Raw genomic sequence first — 11022 nt, forward strand, 5'->3', positions numbered from 1 at the left:
TTGAGAAAGGAGAGCGACTTTATTCACATAAAGTCATCGGAATCGTTGCCATCCTGTGGGAAGAAACACACATTAGGACCACTGCAAAGTGGAAAATGGTGAAATGGTGTATTCAGCAGGATTTCACCATTGCCATTTATTCTGGCCTCCTGCCATCCCAGTAAAAACATCCTAGAATCCTCTGGAATGGGAACAGAACCCAGAGAAGCTCTGCATTGTGAAATACCCGCTGCTCTTTGCTGTCCCTGAAGCTGCAGCCCATCTGTTGTGATTTGGGAGGAACCAGAGATGGGGCTTTCACAAGCAGCCTCATGGGCCATCCCATGTCATGACCCAGCAGAAGGAAAGCAGCCTGGCACCAAGCAGGGCTCAGAAGCTGAGAGCAGGAACACCCCTGCTGCTGCATTTCCATCACTCCTCTCCCTAGCAGTGCGTCAGGAGGCACTCACATTTCAACACTTAATTCTCAGAGGGGATGTGCACGCTGGCCAGGAGGAAAATGAAGAGCTCATGAAAACCACAAACTCCTTTTAACAGTTTACAAAAGGCACATTTTCAACTGAGGGTCACTGAGATGAGCTCCAACATCTCCTTGCCCAACACTTCACCAAGGGGAAGCTGTACACAAGCCAGACCTCAGGCAAAGCACAGACGCACCCAGTGCACATTGGAACCTCTTCTCCACTTCAGCCCCAAGCCCTACTGTGACCCACCTCCTCACTTCCCTGCTGTGCTCCTCCCAGTTGTTTACTTCCCTGTAAGCAAATCACTTCAAGCTTCCTCTCTGCCCCTCAGAACCTATATTCATCCCTGCCTGTACTATCATCCTTCATAGATACACCGTGCATTTTCTCCTTCCCTTGAAAAAAAGATGGCAGGGGAAAATAATCTCCGCCACCCTCAGGATGACCTTTCTGCTCCCAAGCAAGGACAGTCAAGCCTGGAACCTCACTTATAGCTCTCCCTGCTCCTTCACTCAAGTGGAAATGCACTGGGAGGGCTCTGTACACATCACCAGCAGCACAGGCTCCACCTGGTAGACATCCAAGCATTAGGGCCTTCTCTGAAAGCCAAAGAAAGTGGCATTGTCCTTCAATGAGAAGGGGCAAAGGAGATGTGCACTGTCATGTAGGAGTCACTAAAACCATACTGCAATGCGGAGCTGGACTGTCACAATCCTGCATTGAATTTCAGCTGCCTCTGAACAGTTTCTGTGGGCATCACTCAGCTCTCACCTGATTGGAGGACATATTCTCAGCCTTCATTAACGATGAGTAACTCCTGAAAGGGAAATGACATCATCTTACAAGATATGTTTTCAAAAACCACCAACACAGAGAGGCATTTTGATAAAATAGGATCAAGTACCAAAAAAACCCAATTTCTTTCTGAACTCAGGGTGATGCCAGGGAGGCTGTGGATGCCTCATTCCTGCAGGCATTCAAGGCCAGGCTGGATGTGGCTCTGGGCAGCCTGGGCTGCTGGTTGGTGACCCTGCACACAGCAGGGGGTTGGAACTGGATGAGCATTGTGGTCCTTTGCAACCCAGGCCATTCTATGATTCTATGATCTAGTTTCTAGTTATCTTACACTCTTTAGCTATTTAAAACAACTGAAGAAAGCACAGGTGCTCTGCAGACTCATCTCCACAGCCTCTGCAGCTTTGTTCAGAAGCTATCAGCTAGACAGCACCATGAGACAGAAAATCCTTCATTCTGGGGGATGAAGGGACAACTCTGGAGCAAGGCCTATCAGGAAGGCAGAGCCTTTTCTCAGCAGCACAGATATGCCTCCTGGTGCTGAGTTTGTTTTTCCAAAGCCCTCGTTATGACCTTTCCACGTGTTGAGACCTTGAGTTTTTCAAATTCCAGTCTCCCTATCATTCACATATAAATACAACTTGCTACAATAATGTATCTTGTGCTTTAAAGTAAGCCTTTGGCCAGCTGGCACGTCCAGGTCTGCATGGGGCAGGCAGGAGGGAGGAATGAGCTCCCCCATGCTGCTGCAGGTTTGGTAGCTGAGTGACAGAAAGGTCAATATGACATTTTAAAGCACCATTCCTTTCAGTGTTCAAAGGAGCATGCAATTGCCTACGGAGGAAAACTGAGGAATCACACGTTTCAGTAACAAAGGTGATGCAACAGGAAGCTGAAGAAGCCTGCCTGTGGCTCAGTGCTTTCCAAGACTTACACAAAGCTGAAAGCTGGAACCCAATAGATTGCTCCCATCCCACAGAGACAAGTGGCTCCCCCAGTTTCTCCCAAGTCAGGGATAGATTTCAAAAGACACCGTCCTTTCTTTTCACAATGGTTTAACATCCAGGTTTATTTTAAGAAAAAAAAAAAAAGGGGGGAAATGCATTTATTGTAAAGACAAAGGGAACCATTGGGCCATGCAGACATCTATACAAGAGCAGGTCAGCTGAGCACTGAGTAATGCGGCGCCAACCATTACACAGAAATTGCTGACCCATGACTCTCCCCTCGCGCTGATGGAAACCACAGAAGCTCAACACTGGCACTGCAATTTATGACTTACCTAAGTTCTTCCAGCTCTTTCTTCTTCTTCATCTCTTCCTTTTCCTTCCGCTTCATCTCCTGGATTTGGGCTTTCTTCTCATTCCTCTCCTCTCTGTCACGGGCCTCCTTTTCAGCAGCCAGGTCTGGGAAACGTTCCACTTTTGTCTTCTCTAATCGGTTCAGTATCTCGTTCACCTTCTTCTCCACTGTCAGCATTTTCACCTTTGGAGTGCAAAGAACTATGATCCTTATAAAAAAAATACTTTTATTTTGGCACTTTGTCTATGGAAAGAAAATGCCCTATTTCTACTTTACAAGTGGCTGAATCCCACAAAAACAGATGCGAAGGGAAATCACAGCCACCTTGTCCTATTCAGCCTGTTGTGTAACAGCACCAAAGGCCCACGACTAACAAGCACAAGTACTGCTGAGTACATAAGCGTGTCTAATTTGTTTTCTTAGCATATGCCTTAGCAAAGAAGCCAAAAAAAAAAACCCTGTTTCTGCTGATTCCTGAGGAGGTGTCAGCAGGCCTCCACCAACCATTTGGGGAAGGGAAACTCACATGTTGCTAATTCTGTAGTTTTCAGTGTTTTCTGCATTTCCTGCCCTGGTATGGACCTGTTTTAGTCAAACAACTGCATCTCTAGAGAGCTTTCTATCCCAGCAGCCAAGCTGCATAACCACAGTTCATGCTTAACATCACCTGGGGACACAGCTCAGGCCTGGGAACAGCTCAGTGTGCTGGACTGACCCCACAACAAAGCTAAGCAGCTCTGCCTTATAACAGGTTTAACAAATTCAGAGTAGCACTGCGGTGAAACATTGCCCAAAGCAGAGACAGCAAAGTCATCACAGTACTGGAGGTCTCAGAGATGCCCCCGAGTCCTCCACTGCACAGCAAGCTCATCTGAGCCCTTCCAGCCATCTGATCACATTGGTGTTTGTAAGCTGATCCAAACTGACTGCTCGTACAGAGATGATTGCAGTGCAGATGAATTTGAGCCAACAGAACAGACATGTGATAGCATTCAGGTTTAGCAGAGACTGATCAGCTACACCACACTGCTTTTTGCAAGCATCCCATCCAGGCTACACTCTGCCACAGGCTAACACCAAGCATGCATTCCCAGCTGATGGCAAGGTAAGCCTAAACATGCCCCAAGGATCTCTCTCAAGCTTCAGGAATTAGATGATTCCCTTCCTTTAGGGTAAATGCTGAAGATAACCCATCCAGCTGCTAACTGGAAATGTGATGGCGTGTCACCAGGTGAACCTTGCTGGCTTGCAGCAAACACTTACATCCTTCTGCCTATGAAACCCAATCTGCCCCACATCCATGTCTGCAGTCTTCTTCAGGTTGGTCCATGGTGTGTACACCACGTTGACGTTGTTCATCTTGCAACCTGGGGAGCAGAGGAGAAAGGATGGAAACATTTTTATTCTCTCCCAGCTGAAAGACTTCTGTGCAAACGCAAACTCCAACAGTTATTCTTGTCACCAGCATTACTAACGAGGCAAGAAAGAAGAAAAAGGAGAACTCCTTCCAGTGTTACAGTGAAACAAAAACCACCACAACATCAATTTCTGCAGTAACACGAGCGCTGCAAGCAGTGCTAACCAACTCCAGATGGAGGCTGTCTTTGCCAGAAGAGCGACTGCTATGGAAGGGGGCCCCAAGGTGGTGTGAGGGAAGAGCCTGCAAGGACTCTCTGGCTCAGGCAGCAGCGTGGAGGCACAAACAGGAATTTCAGAGATTTAAAACTCCTCCTTCTGAAAGCCTAACAAGCAGCCTCGGCAGCTGTAAGTGACATCTGCTTCCCATAAGACCAGCAGGCACCGACTTAACAGAGAACAGAGCAGCAGCTTTCACAGATGTTTGTTCACACACATGCTCGTGTGGAGCAGAAATACCCACAACAAACACCTTGCACCCAGCCCCAATGGGAAACAGACCCACCTTGGATGCTGTTAGCCTTCACCAGGTGGGCACAGTCTATCAGAACTTCTTTAGGAATGTCATCCACTGTCTGCCCCTGTGACAGAGCACACAGCATCAGCCATGCAAGTGAGAAGGGGCTGTAGGGACTGAGGAGCACACAAAAGAGCACACCACAGCCAGGAGCAGGACACAATGCCCTGCAAACACTCCCAACACCTTCTACTCTTGACATTTTACTAGATCTCTCACAGCATTTGCAAGGAGAGAAACAAGTGATGTGCACTCTGGTTTTCTCCCTCAGACACATGCTCAATGCCAGGTCAGAAACAATTTGTTCTGCTGGGCCACATGAAGCTTCCTTCTCCTTCCACCATTATTTGGTGATGGAAGCTGTAATTCAGCCTCCTCACAGAGGTGGATATCTGCAGAAGGCTGTGGGGTGACTACATTGTAGCCTTTCAGTAACTAAAGGGAGCCTACAAACAGGAGGGGAGTCAACTCTTTGAAAGGGCAGATAACAGCAGGACAAGGGGAGATGGTTTGAAGTTGAGGGAGGGAAGATTTAGGTTGGATGTCAGGGGAAGTTCTTTACAGAGAGAGTGGTGAGGTGCTGGAACAGCTGCCCAGAGAGGCTGTGGATGCCCCGTCCATCCCTGGAGGTGTTCAAGGCCAGGTTGGATGGGGCCCTGGGCAGCCTGGGCTGCTATGAAATGGGGAGGTTGGTGGCCCTGCGTGTGGCAGGGGGTTGGAGCTTCATGGGATTGAAGTTGGGATCCTTGAGGTCCCTTCCAACCCAGACCATTCTATGACTCTGTACCCTTCAGGAGCCTGTGAACTTCAGTGTTCATGTGAGTTCAGCTGGTCCCATCCACAGGGCCCACAGCAAGCTGGGACTGCATAATTCTACACAGGTGAATGCCATTTAGGGCTTTTGTAAAGACACATCACAGGTTTACCTTGTGCAACCGAAGATACACATGTGCAGAAGAGAGCTTATCCACATGAAACCTACAGAATAAAAAAAAAAAAATCACATGTTTAGCAGGAGGTAAGAGATGGCAATCATCTGTTCTGAAAAAAGATTACTTCCTATTGATAGAGCAGCTTCTCCACGGACAAGTCTACAAAAATGTTCAGGATGCACGTGTGCAAACAAGACAGATCCATTTGAGTGCTTTTATCACAACCACATATTTTTCTCTTAGACCCCCCCCTTTAGATCCTGAGAGAGCCCCACCTCTTTTAGTCTGTCCATCTCACAGGTGAGATGTTCCTTCCCCTCGATAACTGTTGTGGCCCTGCTCTGGACACACAGATCCACATCTCTCCTGACTTCACATCACGTGATGCTGCTACACCAACGTGTTACTCAACCAAAGCAAAATCTTTTTTACCACTCAGTTTGTTGCTGACAATGTACAGAGCTTGTCGGCTACCATGCTGTCAGTACAGGGGGGCAGGCACAAGCAGGAGTCTGAATCAGCCAGCAGATGCCACCCACTGCTGCTGCCAAGAGTGGGAACTCCCCTGATCTTGCTTTTCTTTTCTGATGAGATCTTGTGAGCCAAAACCAACCCAGGCTAGATGGAGTGCTTCCTCTCACCAGCCTGACCGCAGCCCTGTGGGTGTGCTGAAAGCTGACACAGCTTTTAGTTGAGGGGAATAAAAAAAGTCAAAAGTCTCCTGCTCACAGACCCAAACTCCATGGCTGCTGTACAGGACAGGACAGCAGAAATCCACAGTGTACACAGGGGTGACACCAAGCAAGTGCAGAGGAAAAGATACTAGGGAAGAAGATAACATTCTGTAGGCACAGCATTCACTGTGGCTCAGGAGGCTTCTGGCTGCATTCCCCAAATCCCCAGAAACCACACCCCAGGAGTCAAATCCTTCCAATGGACAAAGCAGGGGAGATGTAGGAAAACGAATTCAAAACAGCATCTGAGCATCTGCACCTGGAGCTGCTAAAATCCATCTCCACCTTGGAAATGCATTTAAGCTGCTCAGTGGTTTGGGAGAAAGCAGACTTTGCAGTGCCTGTGGCAGCACAAGGGCTGGGATTTGAATTGCAGCAGCACCTAGAGAAGCAGTGTGCTTTATGAAGGTGTGCACAGAGCTGCAGGACTTACCAGATATCTTCAGGCCAGCCATACTTTATTAGATCTTCATCTGCAAGAAGAAAAATGGCATTGAGCAAAGCACAGGACCTCCAATCACACTGCCTGCTGTGACTGCTGATCTGACCAGAGCAGAAATCGACCTCTAATGATCAGCCAGAGCATGGGGATCAAGCAGAGGCAGAGAGGGTTTAGTGCACCCAGCTGCATGCAGCTATGCCAGGAACCAGTATGCTGAGAACACACAGTGTGTGCGTTTCCATCCCTTCCTCTCCTCCTGTCACACGTGGACAGTTTTATGTGAACATTTGTTTCTCCAAATATCAGCCTAAAAAGGAGACTTTCAGGCAAAGAGACAGCCAAGCACTCTGCATGGTGTGCACCATGGCTTCACATTGCCTCCTGATGTGGAAAAAGGAGATGCAGCAGAAGCAGAACCTTCACCTTGAGGGGAAGAACAGGCACAGGGAGCCTCTGGGCCACCAATGTTCAGTGGGGAGAGGAATAATAGAGGGAGCAGGGAAGGGGGAGGCTGACTTGAAGGATGTCATCAGACACGATCTGAAAAGGCTGCTGCCTTGGCTCATTTTTTCAGCTAGTTTAGTTTTCAGTTGTTTTGAAGCCAGTCATTGTATCTAAAGTTCATCCATCCAAGCTAAAAGCAGCACAGTGGATTTCAGAGGAGTAACTCGGAATGATTTGCACGGTTTCAAGCACATCAAATTAACAAATGAAGAGACATCCTTTCAAAATAACCTTGGGCACCCACAGGCCTAACCCCAGGCAAGCAGCCTCACCCATCAGCATACTTACTTTCAGCATACTTACTTTCATACTTGTCTTTTCCCATGTAAATGGTGTAAACGGTGGGAACAACTGAGGAACAGAAAGAGGAAAATAAATCAAAAGGGCTTTGGACAAACCGTGCGAGGACTGAGCCATGCATTGGCCCTGGAAAAAGAAATTACACTGAAAATTGTTTCATGCATCCCACTTCCCTCCTCTGGGCTGCACGACTGTTTTGCAGCTCCTCCAGACCTCATCCCACACGCTTCAGAGATCTTTGGGGGCTCTTTCCAGCAGTTTCCACTGAAGATTATCCAACATAGAACAGCTGTCAGGGCAAAACACCCTCAGCACCCATGTGGTTTGGATTATCTAATTACACAGATACAATCTGTCCAATTAAGCACGCAGGCTCTGAGCCAGGAATGCCAACGCTGTGTTTACAGTCTGCTGTTAACTCTCTGTGTGGTCAAGCAAAACAAACTCACTTCCCCAAAGCAGCAGAACAACGCTCACCTCCCTGGGGGAGCTGAGAGGATTAAGATCTGCAAGACAGCTGAAAGCCTGCAGCTAGCCAAACATCAGCCAGACTCGTCCTATCTGCATCCCTTCAGGGCACTTTGAGCAACGATGTTCTCTTCTTCAGGGTTCATTCCATAATGCAGGAAAGCCATTTTCAGTTCTGGCAAACCTGGATGGACAGCCAGCACAGCAGAGAGATGGAGGCTGCAGTAAGAGGGTGCCACAGCCAAGGAAGTCCTGCTGCAGCCTGCTTCAAAAACGCTCTGGCATTGTATATGGCAGCAGGGAAATCCCAATTCCATGGTGACTGAAACCTGTCTACCTGTGTCACAGTTCTAGCTTCTGCACTGAAATTTGGCTTTCACCAATAAGGACCTACTTCAACACAAAGGACTGCTGAGAGCAGACTGTCAGCTTCATGCCATTGCAATGCCTTTCAAAAGAAACCTATTGCTATTTACATAACGTTTGGCAATAAGGCAACAGGAAATAGAATCATTTCATATATTTGCATTTCCGTATTGGTGAGAGTTAAAGATTGGAAAAAAAAAAAATCTACCTTGAACACACAGGAAGAGGAGTGCAGAGAATGAGAGATCATCATGAACAGAGACACTGCACAGAAACATAAAATTATATGCTCAGATATGATTTCATGAAAATGAAGCCTATGCTGAAAAGAGTGGGAGAGCACTACCTTAACCTTAGCAGGTCAATGCTTCTAGCCCATATCATTTAGAAACATAGAATCAATTGAATTGGAAGCGATCTTTAAAGGACATCTCATCCAACCCTTCTGCAATGAAATGGGGCATTCACAGCTCAGTAGGGTGTTCAGAAGCCTGTCCAGCCTGACCACGTGTGTCTTCGAGAATGAGGCAGCCACCACCTCTGTGGGCAACCCATTTCAGTGTTTCACAACCCTTACTGAAAGATAAAAAAAAACAATTTTCCTTATATCCAGGCTATATCTCCTCTCTCTTAGTTTGAAATTATTTCTCCTTGTCCTATCACAACAGACCCTGCCTGTCCCCTTCTTTCCTGTAGCTCCCCTTCACACACTGACAGGCTGCTCTCAGGTTACCCACCAGCCTTCTCTTCTCCATGCTGCACAACCCCAGCTCTCTCAGCCTCTCCTCATAGGAGAGCTGTTCCACCCCTGGGATCACCCTTGTAGCCCTCCTCTGGATTCACTCCAACAGCTCCATGTCTCTCCTGTACTGAGGACCCCAAGCACTGCAGCTGAGGTCACACAGCACAAAGCAGAGGGGCAGGATCCCTTCCATGACCCTGCTGGCCAAGCTGCTTTTGGTGCAGTTGGCTTTCTGAGCTGTGTGGGCAATTAAACTCAGTGTACACATCAACAATAGTGCAACGCAGCTTAAACAAGCTACAGTGGCATTCTCACTGTGTCCTCTTCTATGAGTAAACCACATCAGAAATCTTCAACTTACTACACGAGATGGTTTACACCATCAGCAGGTTTAACTGTGATGCACTATGGCAGCTCAGCCATTCCCAGTGCCATCCAATGCTGCTGTGCCCTCTGCCCATTAAACCATGTCCCCTAGTGCCACATTGCCATGGTTCTGGAACACCTCCAGGGATGATGACCCCACCACCTCCCTGGGCAGCTGTGCCACTGCATCACTGCTCTTTCTGAGAAGATTTTTTTCCTCATATCTAACCTGAGCCTCTCCAGGTTACATCTGGGGCTACAATCTCTTGCCCTACTAATGGGATCCTCGGAGCAGATTGATGGGAGGGCTGCTGGAAGCACTGCTGAGCATTGCCTGAGGGAAATGGCGTTCCTGAGCTTCTCTAGAAGGAAGTTCACCTCCAGAACTGAGGCAGATAATGCTATAAAAACAGAATCACAGAATAAGAATCACAGAATCACCAAGGTTGGAAAAGACCTACAAGATCATCCACTCCAACCATCCACCTGTCACCAACAGCTCTCACTAAACCATGTCCCTCAACACAAAATCCAGACGTTCCTTGAACACCTCCAGGGTCGGTGACTCCACCACCTCCCTGGGCAGCCCATTCCAGTACCTGGCCACTCTTTCAGAGAAGCAGTATTTCCTAACGTCCAGCCTAAATCTCCCCTGGTTTGGCAGCTTGAAGCCATTCCCTCTAGTTCTATCACTAGTCACACGAGAGAAGCCGACCCCCAGCTCACTACAACCTCCCTTCAGGTAGTTATAGAGAGCAGTGAGGTCTCCCCTGAGCCTCCTCTTCTCCAGACTGAACAATCCCAGCTCCTTCAGCCACTCCTCATCAGCCCTGTGCTCCAGACCTCTCACCAGTCTTGTCACCCCTCTCTGAACCTGCTCCAAGGCCTCAATGTCTTGCCTGCAGTGAGGGGTCCAAAACTGGACACATTATTCCAGCTGTGGCCTCACCAGAGCTGAGTACAGGAGGACAATCACTGCCCTGTTCCTGCTGGCAGCACCTTTTCTGATGCAGGCAAGGATACCATTGGCTTTCCTGAGCACACCGCTGGCTCACGTTCAGCCGAGCATCAATCAATACCCCCAGGTCCATTTCCTCTACACAGTCTTCCAGCCACTCTGCCCCAAGCCTGTAAACTTAAAGGGATGCAGTAAAATCCTCACACGGACAACACACTGCGGTTATACGTTGCTGAGAGGATCTGGGGCACACACAAAAAAAGATCCTTTCGGTGTTTAAAAAACCCAAGCATTTCAGTACTTAGGAGGGGAAACTTCAGTGCGATATGAGGAGGAAACGCCACACGCTGAGGCCTCCATGGGGAACACCACAGTGAAGAAGGTCAAGGAGCCCCACCGCCGTGCAGGGAACGCGCCATTCCCACAGTGACCCGCAAGGAAAGGCCTGAAACCACACAACCCCCCGCCGCAGACTCACCGCTGGAGGTGAAGTAGAACACCATAGCGGCGGCGCGGCCCACCCAGACCCGCCCGGGCTCCTCACAGTACCGCTGCCCGCTCCTGGCTACGGAGGCCGGAAGGGAGCAGTGCGCATGCACACCAGGCGCCGCGCATGCGTCATACGTCATAAACATGCGCCGAGTCTCCCGGATGTGAAGGGAGGGGCGTTATGCGCATGTGTAGATGCTAAGACGTGATTGGGCAAGATAATTTGG

At 48.7% G+C, this 11022-nt stretch overlaps 1 protein-coding gene across 1 annotated transcript; it reads right to left on the reverse strand.

The window, feature by feature from the left end:
- Nucleotides 1-10918, reverse strand: CCDC25 (coiled-coil domain containing 25). The gene is made up of 9 exons (XM_048937490.1): nt 10785-10918; nt 7410-7457; nt 6594-6633; nt 5421-5472; nt 4483-4558; nt 3825-3928; nt 2542-2744; nt 1236-1281; nt 1-53 (listed from the first exon to the last, which is right to left on the reverse strand). The coding sequence occupies exons 1-9, from the start codon at nt 10807-10809 to the stop codon at nt 24-26; spliced, it is 624 nt and encodes a 207-aa protein (XP_048793447.1). The 5' UTR covers nt 10810-10918; the 3' UTR covers nt 1-23.
- Nucleotides 10919-11022: the final 104 nt, after the last annotated feature.

This window comes from Lagopus muta, chromosome 2 (genome assembly GCF_023343835.1).
Source record: "Lagopus muta isolate bLagMut1 chromosome 2, bLagMut1 primary, whole genome shotgun sequence".
In the NCBI taxonomy this organism is placed as follows: Eukaryota; Metazoa; Chordata; class Aves; order Galliformes; family Phasianidae; genus Lagopus; species Lagopus muta.